The sequence below is a fragment of the Aotus nancymaae genome, unplaced genomic scaffold (genome assembly GCF_030222135.1).
Source record: "Aotus nancymaae isolate 86718 unplaced genomic scaffold, 86718_ANA_hifiasm-v0.15.2.pri h1tg000131l, whole genome shotgun sequence".
Lineage (NCBI taxonomy): Eukaryota > Metazoa > Chordata > Mammalia > Primates > Aotidae > Aotus > Aotus nancymaae.
Window position 1 is genome coordinate 8,353,925 of NW_026988546.1, and position 21,121 is coordinate 8,375,045.

The 21,121-nt window shown below is 45.3% G+C and overlaps 1 protein-coding gene across 5 annotated transcripts in view; it reads left to right on the plus strand.

Annotated features, from left to right (window-relative positions):
• The window catches only part of IL1RL2 (interleukin 1 receptor like 2), a 54,555-nt gene extending 37,079 nt beyond the window's left edge, over positions 1-17,476 (plus strand). For 3 of the 5 annotated variants that reach the window (XM_021677398.2, XM_021677399.2, XM_012471514.2), the window contains 4 exons: positions 3,392-3,535; positions 10,528-10,689; positions 12,503-12,883; positions 16,779-17,476. In XM_021677398.2, coding sequence (XP_021533073.1) covers positions 3,392-3,535; positions 10,528-10,689; positions 12,503-12,883; positions 16,779-16,828 — 737 coding nt within the window. In that variant the 3' untranslated portion in view covers positions 16,829-17,476. Of the gene's footprint in view, positions 1-3,391; positions 3,536-10,527; positions 10,690-12,502; positions 14,484-16,778 lie in introns of those variants that run through there. The other 2 variants (XM_012471515.3, XM_064371283.1) reach the window with 1 other exon arrangement.
• Positions 17,477-21,121: the final 3,645 nt, after the last annotated feature.

Genomic DNA, 21,121 nt, shown 5'->3' on the forward strand with positions numbered 1-21,121 from the left:
TGTTCCTCAGTGTGATTCACTGATATTTACTACTCGGCGATGCAACGGAAACTCTGGCTTGGCATTCAGGGCCTCCCTGATCTACCTGTTGCCGCTCATTTCCCAGTTTTCACCTTCCTCTACGCCACAGAACAGAGAGCCAGATCAGAGACAAAGGTGGCTCTTTTGCGGGCTCATATTGTGACGAAGGAGATGACTTTGAGACGAGTGCAGAAATGTGTGGTAGGTCAGTGAGGACAGGTTGAAACCCTGTTTCCACCCAAGCAGAGCCTGCTGGTGTTTCCTCCCCTCTGACTCCCAGTAGCTTACTGCAGAAATGCAGCCTGGCTTAGGCCAGAGAGAGCGAGAGACTCAAGGCCCACCTCAGAGAAAAGAGGGAAAGCTGTTGTAAGAAGCCTTGGAGATTCTACAAGACCTGAAGTGGTTACAACTTAAATCTGCCCCAATCTAGAAGTTTGAGTTCTTTATTGGATAACCTAGACTGAAGCTGACCAGTGGTGATTTCCATGCCAATACTGACTTATTGAGCTATCTGAAAGCACTGTGCTTCGAAGGATTCTGAGGCCAAGTCCAGGCTCAGAGGAGCTAATGCTGTGACCAGTTGGTTAACACTTGTCAAGCTTGTGGAGGGATGGAGTCCTTTATCCTCTTTGTTTTAAGCTCATGCTTCCTAAATCCCTTAGTTCCTGGCAACACTTGTTTTATCTCAAATGTAGAGTAGTATTGGTTCTGCTGATGGAGTATTGTCTGTCCTGACTGAGTTCCTAGGAACTTCACCCTCTTAGGTCCAAACCTCTTGTTGGTTTACCTGGGGACAGAGCTAACTTTGTAGCTTCTCCGTTTGACTTCCTTATGTTTGTTGAAGACACTTCCAGATTTGAATCTTATTTGGTTTTTCTGAAGCAGGGTCTCTAGAAAGTTGTTTAAATTGGCTTTGTTCTTCTGTGAATTTGCATATTACTTGTGCTCACCCACCATCTCAGTTGAAGGCTGTAGTAGTCAAATGACCCAGATGGTAAATACCACCGTTAACCTTAACAGGACATCTGGTACATCAAAAGTGTGCTTTCCATTTATTTCTATTTCAAAGCCCCAAGTCCTCTGGACTTATTCATTAATGTCCTGTTTCCAATTTAATTATCTTCTAGCTTGTTTACAGAACAGAGGGCATCAACCCTCCTCATCAGTACTGTGGGCATAGTCTTCCTGTCATGACAGTTAACAATACCAAGATCTCTGAAATAGACACTGAACACTCCCAGACACAAGCCTTCCCAAAGGGAGAGGTGGCAATGTTGCCCCCAGAAGGATTTATAACAAGAGCTGGGAAAGGGCAAAGAGGAGTAGAGGACGGGAAAGCAGGAAGGATCTGTCTTATGATTGAAGTGAGAGGTTCTCACGAGTGGCCAGGATTGGATTGGACACCAGTGTGTAGTGTAGCACATCTATACTGGCTGCACTGGGACTTAATGAATTTTTTGGGCACCAAATGTGTTCTTAGTTATTGTGCCATGTATTTAAAGACATGCAATAGTAAATAGGAAATCTTGGGCCTCAAGATGTTTACAACATGGCCTGGCCTAGGGTAGGTGGCCATAAGCTCTTTGATGAGTATTTTACAGCCACTATGGAAAACATTATGGCGGTTCCTCGAAAAACTAAAAATACAACTACCATATGACCCATCAATCCCACTGCTGCTTATGTACCCAAAAGAAAGGACATCAGAATATTAAAGAGGTAACTGCACTCTCATGTTTATTGCAGCACTGTTCACAATAGCCGAGATATGGAATCAACCCAAGTGTCCATCATGGATGAATGGATAAAGAAATTGTGTCATAGATGCACAATGGAATATTATTCAGCCATTAAAGAGAATGAAATCCTGTTATTTGCAGCAAAGTGGATGGAATTGGAGGTCATTATGTTAAGTGAAATAAGCCAATCACAGAAAGACACATATTGCATGTTTTTACTCATATGTGAGAACTAAAAAAATTGATTTCATGAAGGCAGAGCGGAGAATGGTGGTTACTGGAGGTTGGGAAGGGTAGTGGTGAACGGAGGATAAAGAGAGGTTGGTTAATGGGTTAAAAAAAATACAATTTGATAGTAGGAATGAGATCTAGTGTTTGGTAGCTCAACAAAATGACTATAGATAACAATAATTTATTGTATAATTCAATATAACTAGAGGAATGGATTTGGAATATTCCCAGCACAAAGAAATGATGAATGTCTGGGGAGATGGTATCCTAATTGCCCCGATTTGGTCAATACACACAGTATGTTTGTTTCAAAATATCACCCATAAACATGTGCAAACATGTACCCCATAAATATGTGCAACTATTATGTGCCTATAAAAATTTTAAAAAATTAAAGTGCCTTAGGGACTCAGAAAAAAGAACCCCATCTTCCTCTCCTCCTCTGCCCACCCCACCATTCAGTGAGGACTGGAGAATCAGGAAGAGGCTGAAGAAGGAAGTGGTGTGTGAGGTGGGTTTTAAGAATAGGGAGGATTTTCCTTCCTCTCTCCTTCTTCCTTTTTTCTAATTCTTTCCTTCTTAGAGGGCCTTCTTTGGTGGTATGGGTTTGGGCTGTGGTGAGGCAGAAGCCATGCTGTTCCTTTTCTTGGATGTGTAGGAGCATGTTTTCAGGGACTTGAAGTTCCAGAGGAGCTGGTTCTGCTCCTTGGCTGTCTCCTGCCCACCAATTAGGCTCATAATTGCTCTGCAGTGTACTCATGAAGCACAGTAGGGTGTAAACATTCTTTCTGAGACTGTGTCTTTTGCACAGGCACCCAGTCTGGAAATTGATGGCACAGAAAGGATGAGGCAAGAGTTTGGCTCTTGGCCTGTCTTGTGGAGTGAGCGGTGCTGGCTTCCAGAAGAGATAATTGTTGGCTCTTTCAAAATGATGGGAGTCCAGCTGTGCAACTTTGAGTGGCTGGGAAAGCGGTTATAATAGGATTGTCATCAAGAACAGGCAGCAGAAACATCTGGAGAAGGTGCCCCATGAACATACTCACCCTTCACCTCTGTCTCATGTTGACTCAGCAGAACCTGGACATGTATGTTCTGAAAGCAGTCCTCATGCAGTTGGGTCCATCCTGCGTCTGCCACCGGAAACTAGGGCTCTGCAGGCTTTTACTCTCATAGGTTCCCAGGAGCTGGCTTGTTTCCTAACAATCATGGTCCAGATTAGATTATTATGTTCCCATACCCCTTATTTGGCTTTAAAGAAATATTTAAGCAGTGCCCTCATTGACATCCAATACCTTTCCATTTGGCATTCATAACGTGATCTATATTCATAAAGAATGTAATGGACTCTTTGTATCATTATCATAATTACAATTGTTTTATTTTTTTGCTGTTACTTGTAGCTCCAGATTTTCGAGCTCACTTGATAGGAGGGCTTATTGCCTTGATGGCTGTGGCTGTGTCTGTTGTGTACATCTACAACATTTTTAAGATTGACATTGTTCTTTGGTATCGAAGTGCCTTCCATCCTACTGGGACCATAGAAGGTAAGTGTGTGTAATCACTGAAAAAATGTCTCAAAATTGGCAGCCTCTTATACATATACAACTATTTCAAATATACTTTGGTGTATTTTACTAAGTTGTTGGCAAATTTAGGAAAAGGAATCTCCTTGGAACTGCCTATGCTTTAGAAAAATGATTTGTCCTTAATCACCAGCATCATTTGGTCAGATAAGGTTTAAGGCTCTTGTGATTGAGGAAGTGTTTGCTAAGCAGCAGGAGGAGATCATCTTCTACGTCCTGCTGCAACCATGTTACAAAGGTTTCCACGTCCATCCTCCATCCACTGCAGGAAAGTTTGTCCAAGAGCAAAGTTCTCTCCATCCATCATGTGTGCTCAGCGCAGCGGGTGCTTTTGGAGAATCTGTTTCATGGAGAGGGATGAGCTGCCTGCGGTTGGAGCTCTCTCTAGGTCCTGTACTTGGTGCCTGAGGGGATTTAAGTCTTCGACTCTGAGATATGGAGAGAGATCAATGCAAGTTTGAATGTGACTTCTCCACTTACTCCCTGTGTAAACTTAGAAAGATACTTAACTTTTTTCTTTTTCTCAGCTATAGAAAGGAATAGAGGAAGGAAGGAATGAGACAGGGAGGGAGGAAAGAAAGAGAAAGAGATAGAGGAAAGAAGGAATGAGACAGGGAGGGAGGAAAGAAAGAGAAAGAGATAGAGGAAAGAAGGAAAGAAGGAGAGAGGGAGGGAGGGAAGAATAGAGGTTGGGAGAAAAAAAGAAAGGGACATGGTGGTCAGGGGAAGAGAGGGAGGAGAAGGGGAGGAAGGGAAAAAAAAGGAAGGAGGCTGGGCACGGTGGCTCATGCCTGTAATCCTAGCACTTTGGGAGGCCAAGGCAGGTGGATCACAAGGTCAGGAGTTTGAGACTAGCCTGGCCAACATGGTGAAACCCTGTCTCTACTAAAGATACAAATAATTAGCCAGACACGGTGGCACGCGCCTATAATCTCAGCTGCTCGGGAGACTGAGGGAGGAGAATTGCTTGAACCCAGGAGGTAGAGGTTGCAGTGAGCTGAGATCACGCCATTGCACTCCAACCTGGGCAACAGGAGTGAAACTTCACCTCAAAAAACAGAGAGAGAGAGAGAGAGAGAAAGAGAGAGAAAGGAAAGAAAGAAAGAAAAAGAAAGAAAGAAAGAGAAAGAAAGAAAGAAAGGGAAAGTGATTAAATCCTGCTTTTTGACAGTGGGAATAACTGAGTTGAAGTACAAGGAAGCATTCAGCTGGGCGTGGGGCACAGGGCAGCGTCTATTGCTTGTCTGGAGGTCAGAACAAATCCCCATTACCACAGCTGTGGGTTTCAGTCTCCCTGCCAGTGCTGTTTGGCAGGGAAACGCCTCAGTGTGATCCTGACTCCTGAGAGCCTGGCATTTCCCACAATGCTGGTTGTGACTCTTCATGCTACCTTTTTTTCTTTTGTTTTGTCTCAGAACAGACACAGTCTATTAAGGCCTTGAAAAAGTAATAAATCTGCTTTAATGTCCCCTAATTAGATGGAAAAATAAATATAAGCCCAAAGAAGCTCGTGCAGCTGAACCTGGGTGGAGATGCACAAATTTATACCTTTTAAGTCCAGAGGCTTGAGTGACAAGGGCAGGAAAGGGAGGGAAACTAGGTGTCCAAGAATGTTTTATGGGCAGCTAAAACATAAAGGAGGTCACTGGCATCAGATGCCTGCTTTGCACATACAATTCACAGCACAAGTTGTTATCCACATGTTTGATAAAACATATATATTCTAACTTGGACTTTTTCCTAATTAAATTTCAGAATTCAAAATTAGCAACCCGAGCAATGTAGAAAGCAATTAACTCCTTTTTAATTACAAAAGTCACCGAACCTTGAGTGTCCAGTACAACCTGAAGTGCTTCTAGCACTGTGGATAGTCCGATTGGGCATGAGGGAGTCTTTGTTTTTGGCTCTGGCCTCTGCAGAAGCCACCCTGTCTAAGCACACCTATGTCTTTGAGAAGAAGACAGTTCAGTACCCCACCACTTACTGTTTTCTGACACAGTTGTGAGTGGTTCAGTTTACGTATTCTTCCTGGAAGCTCAGGCCCCATAGCGTGTCTCTCTCACGCTCTCTTTCTCTCTCACTGAGTCACTGCGACTCCCAGGAGCGTGACTACAGCTGTGACTTATGGGTGTTGTGCAGAGTGTGTGGGGAGGCTGCTAGTGAGGTCGAGTTTAGCAGGAAGAGAAAACAGGAATAGTGACTCACGCTGAGTAGCGGGGGCTGGGCAGATGAGAGAGTTAGGCAGCCCTGCCCTCTGCCAAGACTGGGACTTAGCCCAGATTCTGCACCAGTGGGAAGAGGATTTGGCAAGGGAGGCCGACAGGCAGCCGGGGGTCCTTCTTTTCTTTATTTTTATTTTGCTTGATTCAGGAAAGTATGTGTTCATTTTGTGATGAAATTCTCTACAACTCCGCCTATGAGAACGACCCTGTGATATCTTTGTGTGTTGGCTTTCACAGTGAGCTACTAATGAGACTCTGAGATTAGTCCCAGATCCTGTTTACGTCCTTGTTCCCCTTAAGGATAGTTTCTGAGTTAAATCAGGAAATACTGATTAACAGATGAAAATGAGGAAGCGAGAAATAATGTCCTTCTTAGTATGAGTTGTTTATCCTGACTGGGTTAGCTAAGCTTTATCACTCAATTAATAATTTGATGTGCATGACTCACCGTTTTAGGAGGAGTCATTGACAGGCCTGGCTGAAGTCAGCAAGTTCTGTATCTTCTCTAGCAAGCAACTGGAGCTTTGAAAATTCTCCTGGCAGGGGTGCATGTGTGTAGGAGGATGGAAGGGTCTGTGTACACATCTCCTAGAGAGATTTCAGTATGCCTCACCTTACTCCAAGTAGGTCTTTGGAGAACGTGCATGTAGAATGGAATGGTTAAAATGAAGCCAGGTCAAATAGATCCAGTGAACAAAGGGAAACCAAGAGGACAACGGGGAAACAAGTCGGGGTAGAGTGACCGACGTCTTTAACAGTTGTTAAAGGTGAATTTTCTTTCCAAGCTAAAGCAAAGGCAACGACAAGATCCACTGTGTGCTGTTCACAACAGCCTTTCAAATTTTCATGCAAGAACACGGCTTGTTCTGAGACTAATTTCCAAAGGGAGATTTTGTGTTTTTTTTCCATAGGGAGTCCTCATTTCAAAAGGGCGTGGCGTAGGGAAGCTCGATTGTAACAACTTTCCCTTGGTAAATGTAACAGCCCGTTTTGTGTGGAGTTTCTTCTAGTGTTTTCTATGCCTGTTGGGGCTAAACCCACCAAACCTCCTGCAGTTCAGTAAAAGCATTTGTGTGAAGGCCAGATTGAATCTGACGTTTCCACTCTTCTGGTTTGATCAGGCCTAAAATTGAGAGAAAGTAGGGAATTGAATGATTTTTAGGTAATATTTCATAAATATTAAAATCTGTGGAATGAGCTTTTACATATTTTTGCCAAGAGCCAAGAAGGACATAACAGTTTTAAGGGAGTAGAAATAGACTCTGTGTCTTTGTGGGGTGTGGCAAAGTTTTGGAAGAACATGTGGGACTGGAAATGTTGCTGGAACCACTTCTGGAAAATTCAGACTGACACAATTGCACAGGACTAATCAGGGATACGTTTTGTGAAATTTCCTGCTCCCATTTCTCATTTTAGCCACAGCAAAAGGAACGGTGGACCTGGGTTTAGATCAAGGCTATGCACTCACCAGCCGGGAGACTTTGGAGAGATCATGCAGCCTTGCTGGTCTCAGCTTCCTTACTTATAACCTGAAGATACAACCGTGTCCCACACAGTTGATCATGAGAGGCAAAGCTGGGAAATGTTGAGGTGCTGTTGCCTGGGAAGGCTCTTCAAAATCAGTGGCCTGACACAAAAAGCAAAAGACTACAACTTGATCTTTTGCTATTAATATATTGGTCAGTAAATTATGAATTAGTCATTTGAAAGTGATGAAGACTCACTACATTTTGAGAATATCAGCAAGTTCTATTTTTATTCAAAAGCTTAGTTAGACAGAAAGAAAGAAAAGATAACCAAAAAAATTGGGTGCATTTGTGTATTTTGAATTTTTAAAAGATGTGAGACTTTCTTGCTACTCAGATCTCTTCTGATCTTGCAGCTGGACAGCGACAAGTACCTTTATCCTCAGACACCTTGTTTAGAAAGAGGAAACATTTGCAAAAGAGAGAATACACTTAGCAGACATGGTTTATTTGTTTTTTAAAAAAAGGAAGCAGTAGGAAAAAAAGGAGAAACAGATTGCGAGAAGAGAGATACTAGTGGCAGGGCCTGAGGCAGGTGGCAATAAGCTTGTGTGTCTGGTGTAGTTTAGAAGTTTAGAAAAGACCAGGAAATACTGTATTTACTGGAGAGGCTATTCTCTGTGGTGAACCCAGCATCAACTCACCCAGCCCTTTATCAGAAACCAAAGGATACATATCACATTTTTAAATGGGAAAATTAATTCCTTCTCCAAAAGTTCAGAAACATAAGAACCTTATGAAATGTTTCTTTTTCCATCTTCTATCTACAGAAAAAAAAATCCTTTGGCTTTGGAAAGTCAAATGTGTGCCATGAAATTTTACACAGAAACATATCCACTTATTTGAGTGGTGCTCCCAATCAGTGACCTTTAAGATTCCACAAGGAGTTTAAGTTTTGTTGGGTTTTTGACAATTCAAGACACAAATTAGTGATCTCTTTTGTACCTGCCCTGTGATCAAACTTTATAAAGCTGAGTCTGACCTCAACTTTGTCCCCAACATAGATATAAGCTCTTTGAGCCTCCTTAAAATCAAGCTTCATTTGGACATTTGGTGAGCACTGGTGGAGGCCTCCTCTGAACCCAGTCCTGCTCCAGGGGCTGATGGTAGGGCAGGGAGCCAACAAAGTCTCCACTCTCACACGGCTTCCTTTCATGATGGGGTGGGGAGGCAGAGAAGGAGTGTGCACATACGTGCATGGGTGTGTGTGTGCATGCATGTGTATGACGGCATGTGCATGCATGTGCACGTGTGTACGTGTGTGTGCATTACCATTCTCCATAAGAGATGGCCAAGAATGGTGAGCAGGGACCCGAAGGTCAGCAGTGGTAGGTGTGAGAATTGATGGAATGAGAAAAGGTGATATGTAAACTGTCAAGATCTGTGCATGTTTTTATTTCTATTATTTGGACAAAAACTGGAAGAGTACAACGTTTTCCTTTCCCTTGTTAATCTTAGAATCACCCCTTTCTGCGAGTCTATTCATCAAACAACCTCTCATGAAAGGGGAATAGAAAAGGACACCACCCCTCTCTAGTACCTACTAGGCTGCCTGAGTTTCTAAACAGCCTAAAGCTCGAAATCACGTTTTCCAATGAGACACTCACACTTACCTCTTCTTCCACTCAAGCCCTCTAGTCCTGCCGAAGTTCCTTATTCATTCACACGATTCATGAGTAGGGAATTATTCCTCCTTCCATGTCCTTCTGATGATGCTCCCCTGAAAGCTTGTTTACCATCCACTCTGAGACCCTCACATTTTTTCCTAAACTCTCCCAGCCTTTAAAATCCAGGAGCTGTCCCATTTTCATTGTGAATTTTTTTCCAAGAACCCCAGAGCATGGGGGTTTTCGTTTCTTCCTATCTTTTCTGTTAGTTTGGCTCTCGTCACCTCGTAGTGTCTTGTGTTGTTTCATCTCTGTGCATATGAATGGTCTGCCCAGTTAGGTCTATGTCTTGTTCATCTCTGCATTGATCAACACAAGGGCTGCTTTTGAGGTTGCTCAATAAATACTGATGCTGATGACATGCTCCATTGGATTTGACTTCTCTCAACAGCACTGCGGGAGAAGCAATTGCTTGTTTTCGTTTCACAGACGTGAGTCTGTGGGTTTGTAGTGATGGAATTCACTGGTGGTTCTGACTCAGGAGGGAGTCATCCCATTTTGCCTGGTGCAGTTGGGACAGTGCTCCATCACGCAGGACACGCTGAGGGTAACATGGGTAAATGGGTAGAGTTTCCTGCTTTTTTTGCTTGTTTATTTTAGAGATCCTTTTTTTGTTTGTTTTAGAGATGTGGTCTTATTCTGTCATCCAGGCTGGAGTGCAGTGGCATGATCATAGCTCACTGCAGCCTCGAACTCCTTTTTTTTTTTTTGAGACAGAGTTTCACTTTTGTTGCCCAGGCTGGAGGGCAATGGTGTGATGTCGGCTCACTGCAAACTCTGCCTCCCAGGTTCAAGTGATTCTCCTGCCTCAGCCTCCAGAGTAGCTGGGATTACACATGCCCACCACCATGCCCGGCTAATTTTTTGTATTTTTAGTATCAACAAGGTTTCACTATGTTGGCCTGGCTGGTCTCAATCTCCTGACCTCAGGTGGTCTGCCTGCCTTGACCTCCCAAAGTGCTGGGATTACAGGCGTGAGCCACCACACCTAGCCACATCCTTGAACTCCTAAACTCCCATTTCAGCCTCCTGAGTAGCTGGGATTTCAGGTGTGAGCCATCATGCCTGGCTAACTTTTAAAAAATTATTTTCTTTGGAGAGTCTTGCTATGTTGCCCAGGGTAGGCTTGAATTTCTGGCCTCAAATTATCCTCCTGCTTGAACTTCTTTATTACAGGCATGTGCCACTCCGCTGGACGAGTCTTCTGCCTTTAATTCTCATTTCTGGCCACATCACAGAGAGTGGCGGACTCAGAATCAGAAGACATGGGGCGGTGTTAGGAATTGCAAATGTGATGCAACCTACCCAGCCTCAGCTTCACTCTCTGCAGTGAGGATAAGACCATCTCCTTCAGGGGTCCATCTGTGAGAGGAGATGATGTTGCTTGGCAGCCCCTGGCACCAAGTCAGCCAGCTGGGCACTCTGAAGTCATGGAATCCAGGCCGAAGGACAGCACGGTAGCCACTCAGGCTTCCGGTTTGTTAACATGAAAGAATTTGGTAGTAACAGTTCCACGAGCTTGTCCATTTCCTTTTCAGATGGGAAGCTGTATGACGCCTACGTCTTATACCCCAAGCCCCACAGGGAAAGCCAGAGGCACGCCGTGGACGCCCTAGTGTTGAAGATCCTGCCAGAGGTACTGGAGAGACAATGCGGATATAAGTTATTTATATTCAGCAGAGATGAATTCCCTGGACAAGGTGTGTTTTAAGTGAGGTATAAAAATCACAAAAGAAGGAAAGTGACCCCTCTGTTCCTCCACTTTACTAATGGCGGCGACTCTGCTGGCCTTCCCCATGGAACAACAGGACATCTATGAGCAGCACCCCCTACCTGCCAGCCCCCAGCCCCCAGCCCCCAGCCCCCAGCCCCCAGTCGCCAGCCCCCAGCCCCCAGCCCCCAGCCCCTAGCCAAGGAGCTTAGGCCCAAGCTTGCTGCCTGCTCTAGGCTCCTCCCTACCACGCAGTGCCTGGGATTCCTGCTTGCTGCAGCTCGTGTCTCACTTTGAGTGAGGGTATGTTTAAGCCATTAGCTTGAACAGCTGGCCAATGACGAAAGGTGTCAAGTGGTTATTTGCCCTCATGTCCCTAAGACAAACTGCTGGGTGGTTTCCCCATTGGTTTGAATATGTAAATCAGGTCGTGCTTAAAGCTGATTTTATAAACCTCAACCCTACTTGCCTTTCCCCTCCTAATACAACGGAAGTTTTAAGTTTACTTTTCCCATTCGAAGAAGGTAGCTTTGGGCAATTCAGTTATCATCTCTGAACCTCAGTTGTCTCATCTGTAAAATGGGGAGAGGGATGCTTCCCTGACTCAGATGAGAGAACTGAATGAGAAAACCTGAGAAGGAACCCCCGGCATGGAGTTCAGCATACCTTAGACACTCACACAACAGTGCCTTCCTGTCCCTTTGTTCTCCTTCTTGGAAGGCTATACAGCAAAATGGCTGAAATCTGAAATAAACTTTTTTTCTGGCCACCAGCAAATGTCAGTTCACTCACTTATTCAACAAATATTTACTGAAAACCTCTATGTGGTGGACATTATTCTAGGCACTAGAAATATGCAAATCAACCAAGCAAAAGGGCCTGTCCTCAGGGAGGTTCCAGTCTATTCTTATTTCCTGTGAGAGGTGACCATAGACTGAATAGCATTTGCAGAGCTGGGAATTTAAAGAACCCTCTCTTCCCCAAGCAGTCATCAGGACATGTTATTTGGTTTCTAAATTAGTCACCTCAATCCTGGTCATTTAAATAACTATAAAGAACAAAAGCAAAACACAGATTCAAGATTAACGCAACATTTGAGCTAACTACGTGTTTCCTATCCTTTTAAAATCTATTTTTAAAAATGTGTTCATCTGCTAATGTACAGCAGACCTTCAGCTAGTCTGGGAATACAAAGTCAGGCATCATCAGATATTTGTTGGCCAGGGAAAGTGACATACCAAGAAACCACATGCAAAACATGATTCATGACTACAGAGGATCAGTGCTTCAGGGAAAGCCACAAAGGCTTCACAGAAGAGGTGAGAAATGTTAAAAAGAAAAGAAAAGAAAAACTCCAAAAACTTGCATTGATTCATGACTAAGACATGTTTATTTTAAAGTCCATTTTCGGCCAGGCATGGTGGCTCACACCTATAATCCCAGCACATTGGGAGGCCAAGGCAGGAAGATCAGTTGAGGTCAGGAGTTCGAGACCAGCTTGTGGTAAAACACCGTTTCTACTAAAAACACAAAAATTAGCTGGGCATGGTGGTGCGTGCCTGTAATCACAGCTACTCAGGAGGCAGAGGCAGGAGACTCACTTGAACCTGGGAGGCGGTGGTTGCAGTGAGCTGAGATTGTACCACTGCACTATAGCCTGGGCAACAGAGTGAGACTTCATCTAAAAAAAAAAAAAAAGTCCATTTTCTCCTCTCAGAGACTGTTTCTAATATTCTCAGTAGCATTATGACCCTGGCTGTTTTAATTGTGAGCTCTTCTGAGCCTTCTTTCTTTATTTCCAGCCGTGGCCAATGTCATCGATGAAAATGTTAAGCTGTGTAGGAGGCTGATGGTCATTGTGGTCCCCGAATCGCTGGGCTTTGGCCTGTTAAAGAACCTGCCGGAAGAACAAATTGCGGTCTACAATGCCCTCATCCAGGATGGGATGAAAGTCATTCTCATTGAGCTGGAGAAAATTGAGGACTACACAGCCATGCCAGAGTCAATTCAGTATATCAAACAGAAGCACGGGGCCATCCAGTGGCAGGGGGACTTCACAGAGCACTCACAGTGCGCGAAGACGAAGTTTTGGAAGACAGTGAGATATCACATGCCACCCAGAAGGTGTCCACCATCTCCTCCAGTCCAGCTCCTGCAGCACACGCCTTGCAACTGCATGGCAGGTGAGCGAATGGGAGGAGGACACGAGGTTCGCCACGCACTGGTGGGGTGTTTGTCATTGAGCGGTGGCTCACAGCTGGAGGAGGACGCATTTCATCAGGGCTCTCTGCTCTGAAGCTGGCAGTTGCATACTAGTGAGTGGGTCTGTTGTGTTTGTTGTCATTTGTTTGCTTTGATCAGAGCTGCTGCTTCAGGGAAAGACAGGGCTTCTGCAGAAGGCCCTCGTTAGCCTATGGGCTCATTGACACACTTGAGCACTCATGAAGCCCTGGGTGGATATGGCACTTGGGCCCTTTGGAAATGGAACACAGAGGGTTTTAGAGATGGCAGTGGACATGCCCGAAAGTTTGCCCATGATAAGGCACCCATGGAGTCTGAGATGGGAGCCTGCCCTGTCAGGGGACAAGAGGAGGGCAGTCTAGCATCAGGAGAGGGTTGGCAAGGATAGCAGTATTTGTCCATGGCTGTCCAGTGTCTGCAGGGCCTGTGCTCAGGTGTCATTTGCTGTGTCTGCATCTCTCTCACTCTGCCAGTGCAGACAAAGAGCTGTGACCACAGCCTTAGCACTTTGCTTCCAGAGAGAGCTACAAGTCACCTAGACCAGTGGGGACACACTGGTGTGGCCACGACTACCTCTTGGTTACCCTCCCAGTAAGCCCATGCCTTGAGACGCTCTATCTGCCAAACCAAAGCAAGCAAGAATTTCTTTCGTTTTCCTTTTAGACACATGTCAGCCAGAATTCTGAGCAGCCTGTGAGACATGCAGTTAACACACAGGTGATAGGATTCTAGTCCAAGCAAGGCAAGGTCAGTTTCCAGTGAGCCTTGCCACAGGCCAATTTATAATGTAATGATTCACAGAGAGTTTTGATACTAACAATTAGCTGTAAACCCTCATCACTCTTTTCCAAGACCCTGTCTTGAGGGAATTAGGCATAGCGCAACCCTCTGAAGCTGTGATTGGTGACACTGAGACTTAGTAAGCAGTCACTGGGGGCTGGAAGGGAGTCAGCCCTAGGAGCCAGCCAGCGGGGATGGGAGCAGGAGTGAGAGGCTGTCAGGAGGCCTGTGGCCCTGGGATGGCGTGGGGAGCAGGGTGGGTTGGGAGGCTCTGTGCCTTCATTCACAGGCAGTGGGTGGTGCCCAGTGTTGGACGGACTCTCTGGTGCTAAGGGGAGCACTCCTCTCTGAAGAATTTATGCTCCAAGGTGACCTCACATTACACATTAATTTAGCATCCTACAGAGGCCCCGACTTGACGTTGATACCCTCTTTTTCTTAACATTTGCTTTTTAAAATTTTTATTTTGGTAAAATACATGAACATAATATGTACCATTTTAATAATTTTTAAGTGTAGAGTTTACTGGCATTAGATACATTCGCACTGTTGTGTGGCCATCACCACCATCCACTCCAGAATTGTTTCATCCTCTCCAGCTGAAATCCTGCACCCATTAAGCTATACATCCCCATTGCCTCTCCATTGCTCTTAGGTAGGACATAAAATGCATTTTAAGAATAATAACATTAAAAATGGCTGCTATAACTCATTAATACTCTTACATTTTTGATACTTTTCAATAAAAGGAAACTAGAGACACATATTGAAAAGAGAGAAGCTTTTTGACTTATAAAACTCCTGTTAAAGAATTCACCAACAGTGCTGGTCTCCTATAAGTCGGAGGTTTCCAGAAAATACTTTTTCTTCCGATGGATCGGCTTTCTGTTTTGCTGACAACCTCGAATGATGTCCTTTGAGTGTGGTCATTTGCTTACAAATAATTAATTGCTAGAGAATCTGATTTCTAAAGTTCATGGGCATACCTTTCGGAGAGGACACATCCCAGCGTCTCTCCCGCTCCCCCTCACTGTGGCTGCCTCTGGCTCTCTCCATCCTGCACAGAGAAATGGCTGGGAAGGAAGGGGGCAGGCTGCTGAGATGCCCTCGAATCGGAATGGGGTGGGGGGATTTCCCAAATCCTCACCAGACCACGAGCCAGTGATACTCAACCATTGCGGTCTACATCTTACTGCACAGGGGTTAGTCAAATGGCCAGAGGTGGTGCCCACTGCCCTCAGGGGGGGTTCCCTGGTGTGACCTGGTCTCAAACGCACTCCACAGAAGGAAGGGGAATGCCCTCAGCCACCCCACAGCCACCCTGCCCTGCTCCAGTCCTACAGGCCGCCTCCAGAGACCAGCCCAGAGAAGAGAACAGCAGTGATTGAGGGGACAGAGTGCGGCACAGATCAGCAACGCTCATTTTCCTCCTTGGGTGCAACAGGAGAAACGGCCTGCTTTAATTAAACTAGCAAATCCTCCATGAGGAATTACAACTCCCATGTTGGAGAGAGAAATCAAGATGCAAAGAAATTTTTTAAAGTTCTACTAATTCCTAATAAAATAATAGGGATGCAATGCAGCAAGAATACAAATAATTAAAGTAGCCTGGTGTCACCACTGACATCTAGGCAGGTTGGCAGGTGACAGCACTGATGATGGTCTGGAGTTCAAATTCGCATAAAAAAGAAGGTTTAAGGGTTCAGTGGCTAAGGGACAATGAGGCAGCTTATAGGAAAGCTGACGGCCACCCTCAATTCACTCCCATTTCCCAAATGGACTTGGTGCAAATATGAGGTCAATGGGGTCCTATCCCTAGTCCTTGCGGGGTAGGCTCCAGAATTCTAGTCCAAGCAAAGTGAAGTCAGTTTCCAGTGAGCCAGTGTGCCCTCATCACAGGCCAATTTATAATTTAATGATTCACAACGTTTTTTAATACTAAAAATTAGCTGTAAACCCTCATCACTCCTTTCCAAGACCCTGGCTTAAGGGAATTAGAGATTGCTCTGGGAATCCCCAGGGACTGACCCAGAGGCAGGGCTGAGAGAGGGGATAGCACCAGAGAGCTAAAATATAGGTGCTGAGTCCCTGGGTTACCTTTCCATTCGCCTTCCTATAATGACTGAGTCAGCCACAAAACCACTTCCTTTGATATCTCCCCTCAAATACCCTGAGTCGGCTCATGAGAAAAGTCCTGGGAAAGAAAAAGTCACATTAAATAAAGGGCCTGGGAAGGTGTGGTCTTTCCCTGGAGGACCAAGTGAGATGAAGATATACATGCGAAAGTGCTTGGCAGACCATGGGAGGCCGTGAGGAGCCGGCCTGCCAAAATGTGGAAAGTGCTCAGGGAGCCTCAGCCCCCAGGACCTCCCACACCCATCAGGACCCCACAGCGACGCAAACCACTTCCTGCCATGCCACGGTTGGTTGACCTTTCCTTGGCACTTGGTCCTGTTTCATATTTACAGACTTACCTCCTACGCATGCTTGTTTGGTTATTGATCTGGGGCTATGTGGAGCGGAAAATTCCTTCCTGGTTTCCTTGTAAGAACAGAGGCTGTTCCAGATGAAGTCTGGAATGAGCTACAGAGGGAGATCCTGGCTCTAGGTGCAGTGGCTGCTGGGTCTGAATGGTAGAGGCCACACATCTCCAGCAGTAGTATTCTGAGAGACGGGAACTCTGTGTGTGAATGTCCCCTCCCGTACACTCAGGGACTTGTGAGAAACGCTGCTGTTCCCTCATACAATTCCACCCTCATCTCCCAGGCTGTTTCTGGAGATGGGCTTTCCACTTGAGAAGGACATCAGAGCCCTGGCTCTTGTCATCCAAATTCACCTTTCCTCTGGGGGCTCTCATAGTTGCCACTGCTCACCTGTGAGGCTCTGGCATAACCACCTCACAAAGATAACCCAAGAGAAATGGAAGCCTCAGAGATATACCACCAGATGAACTGACTGCGAGGTGGAGATTTTCACATTCCCATGGCAGGTTTTCCTACTCAGCCCCCATCTCCCATCACATCAGAAAGGGAGAAAACAGATCTTTCCTCATTTCAGGCCCAAAACTAGGCTCAAGAAGAAAGAAGAGTACTCTCACGATTGTCTAAGACTTGCTGGACTGACACCTATGGTCGGAAGATGACTTATTTCGCTCCACATCGCCTCATTTCTACACCTATTTTCTGCTGCAGGATGAGGCTGGGGTTGGCATTCTAGACACCTGGTTGAGCTCGGGCTTAGAGAAGAGGAGGATGGGATGAGAGCTGGAGGTGTCTCCATGGTCATGGTGGGTGAGAGCTGGGGGCGTCTTCATGGTCATGGTGGGTGAGAGCTGGGAGCATCTGCATGGTCATGGTGGGTGAGAACTGGGGGAGCCTTCATGGTCATTGTGGGTGAGAACTGGGGGCGCCTTCATGGTCATTGTGGGTGAGAACTGGGGGCGCCTTCATGGTCATTGTGGGTGAGAACTGGGGGCGCCTTCATGGTCATTGTGGGTGAGAGCTGGGGGCATCTTCATGGTCATGGTGGGTGAGAGCTGGGGGCGTCTTCATGGTCATGGTGGGTGAGAACTGGGGGCATTCCCATGGTCATGGTGGGTGAGAGCTGGGGGCATCCCCATGTCATGGTGGGCTGAGCCCTACATGGAAGCCTGTGCTTGGATAGCGTAGCCCTTTCTCCTGTTTTTCTGCAGTGAACAATTGAACTGTAAGTGTTAAAAATATCAGTAATTTGTGAAATAAATTTTATTCTCATTTGAGCAACACAAATCACAATTTTATTTGTTTACCTTGCCTGTCAAAATCACAAATTTTTTTTTCAGTTTAAAAAATGAAAAGGGATTTCTGCTACAATCATCTGACCGCTTGTCAACATTCAAATATTTTTCCCCTTAAATTCACTACCTTTGTGATGTGGTCCACTGAAAAGTTGGGCAAAACTCAAACTGTGATTGTAGGTATAGAGAAACATAAGAGTCATGTGCAATAGCTGTTTTTTTCCACACTTAGTGTATGTACTGTTTCTCAGTCTGACACCCACCAAGATGGTGGTGGATTAATTGGTGTCCCCCACCTTTGGCCTGGGAGAGCCTGGAGACCAGAGCTTTATGTCCTGATGAGTGTTTTGGTCCCCTCATCCTCTCTGATGGTCCCATTTTTTTTTCCAAATTTCTTCTTCGTTTTTTTTTTTTTTTTTTTTGAGACAGAGTTTTGCTCGTCACTGAGGCTGGAGTGAAATGGTGCAATCTCGGCTCATTGCAACCTCTGCCTCCTGGGTTCAAGCAATTCTCCTGCCTCAGCCTCCTGAGTGGCTGGGATTACAGGCACCTGCCACCAAGCCCAGCTAATTTTTTGTATTTTTAGTAGAGATGAGGTTTCACCATGTTGCCCAGGCTGGTCTTTAACTCCTGATCTCAGGTGATCCACCCACCTTGGCCTCTCAAAGTTTTGGGATTATAGGCGTGAGCCACCGCACCCAGCCCCTTCTCTTTTCTTATTGTCATCAAGGCTTACTCTCCCAAACCCCCAACACTGCCACCAGTCTAGTTAGCATGTTTCTGGAAAATGAAAACATAGCATAAGGAGAGAGGCTTGGGCAGAGGCGGGATGATTTTCCAGCAGGACAGTGTGTCCAGGTTACAGAGCCACGTTGGCATTCTCTCCCTGTCCCAGAGTGGGTCAAGCACAGGACACAGCCAGGAGAGCAGAAGTTAAGGCCCCTGGGTTTTAGCTGAAAGGCTGGCATCCACTACTTTCCTTTTTTTTTTTTTTTTTTTTTTTTTTTTGTGACAGACTCCTGCTTTATTCCTCAGACTGGAGTACAGTGGGGCGTGATCTTGGCTCCCTGCAACCTTCGCCTCCCTGGAGGTGCTTCTCCTGCCTCCTCTCTCTTGAGTAGCTGGGATTACAGGCATGCACCACCATGCCAGGGTAATTTTTGTATTTTTGGTAGAGACAGGGTTTCACCATGTTGGTCAGGCTGGTCTTGAACTCCTGAGCTCAAGTGATCTGCCTGCCTCCATCTCCCAAAGTGCTGGGATTACAGGCATGAGCCACCACGCCCAGCCAAGGCTTTTATATTTTTACAACCTCAAAGTACAATGAGAAACATAGTTTAGTAGGCAACTCAGTATACACACACGAATGGAAAAAGCTTTGTTCTATATGTTCTATTTTGTTCAAGTCTAGCTCAATTTTTCAAAATGCTTGCCAACGTGTTTTAATAACCAACGTATGCCTTTCCTCTGCAATCTGGAGAGCTCAGACTCTCAAGCTACTGGTCCCCACATCAATCACGATAGTTTGGCTACTTTGCTTTCTTCAATTAACAAGACTTTATCAAGAGTTTATTACGGCTCTTCTTTTAATTATCTGACTTCCCAGTCAATCAGCTTTGTTTGTGGTTTTAAATGACCACAGGGTAGTAGAAGTGAACATAATTTCCTGCCTGTGTAAAAGGATGACATCAAGAGGAAAAAAAAAGCAGCCCATTGGGTGAAGAACGTTGAGAAAGAGAAGAACATTTCCTCTCTTGAGACACAGAACAAACAAGTTGAAGCCCGAGCTCGGCAAACAAAAACTTCGGTGCCTGTCCACGGGGCCATTGCGCCCTCTAGTGGGTGCTGAGGAACTGCTCTCCAGCTCTAAGCTCACAGAGCCCCGCTCAGGCTGCCGCAACCTACCCAGGTGGCCAGAATGGAACCTTACAGGTAGGCGGGCACCCAGGGATGTACACAGCCTCTCAGGACTTTCCAACTTAAGGCCAAGGATATCCTTCGTCTTTTTCGGCCGTGGAGAAGGTGAAGATAGTGCCATTTTCGAATGTGTTCCTAACTCTTGGGCTTCTGAGACTGCTGCAGTCTGTCCAAGAGTGGTGAGTAGGGACCAGTAGGCTCTCCTTACTGTGTACTCGCAAGAGGGGACTGTAGTCATAGTGATTTCAGAGAGCTGGTCCTGGCGTCAGGGTGCCTGGGCTCCAATCACAACTCCACTACTTGCTGTTGGAGTATGCTAGCTACATCCACCTGGCAACTTACAGAGCCTGTGCCCAGTTTCTTCCTCTGTAGAAAGGGGATACTACAATGTTGGTAGCCTTATGGCCCACTACAAAAAGGGCCAGAGAACATGAACAGCACATTTACAAAGTAAGGGTTAATTCATACAAAAGCCTAGTGAACAAAAATGTGTGTAACATCACAAATGATCTGATGCCACCGGGGCTGGGGGCGGGGGTGGGACATTTACCACGTGGCAGACCCTAAGCCAAGCTCTTCAAGTACATTACCTCATTCACAGTCAATTATCCTATATCCTCTCCATTTTAAAATGAAGAAAGTAAGTGTGTAAGAGATTAGGTAACCTGCTCAGGGGTAACACAGTTGTAAAGCATGGCCCCAGGGAAATGTATCACTGACTGGATGTTTCACGGTGTTATAGCAATCCTATTAAATGGTCAGGTATGGTAATGGTAGCATTGTTAGGTTTCTGAAAGCATCTTATGTTGCAGGTGACATACTGAAACATTTGTGAATGAAATCCTGTGATGTCTCAGATTGACTTCAAAATAATCCAGTGCAGGGAGTGGTAGAGGACATGAGTTTGTGAAACAAGACTGGCCATGAGAGTTCATTCATGAAAAATAGAACAGTTAAAAATTATTTTAAAACAAGCAAACTCTCAACCCTTGGACATTCAGGCATGTTTGCTGTGAAATAAGACACCCTGGCTATTCTGAACAGCCCGATGAAACTAGGGAAGGAGATACTTTGTTTCCAAAATATAAACTGCTTTTTCCTCCCTGATTATTTGCTCATTGGGTAAATTTATGAAAACAGGAAGCTATAAAAATATTCACTATCCTTTTGGTATATATATAAATATTCTCGTAGATTTGAGTTTGCTATACCAATCTTAGATTTATGAATTGCATTAGTCAGGGTTTTTCAGAGAAACAGAACATATGTATATACAACTGTCTCCCATCATCATCTGCTCTCTGCAAGCTGGAGACCCAGGAAGGCCAGTGAAGTATTTCTTTAGCTGGAGTCCAACACCCTGAGAACCAGCGGTGCTGATGATATAAATCCCAGTCTGAAGGCAGAAGATGAGATGGTTCAGCTCACTCAAGCAGTGAGTGAGGCAGATTTTAAAAAGGGGTGGGGAAGTGTCCCTCCTTTCTCTGCTTTTTGTTCTATTCAAGCCTTCAAGGGATTTGAATGATGCTCTCCTGATCTGGGGAAGGCTATCTGTCTTACTGAGTCCACTGATTCCAGCACTAATCTCCCCTGGAAACACCCTTACAGACACATCCAGAAATAATGTTTAATCTGAGCATCTTTTGGCCCGGGCAAGTTGACATATAAGATGAGCCATCACATGGACGTTTAGGTTTGTTCCAATTTG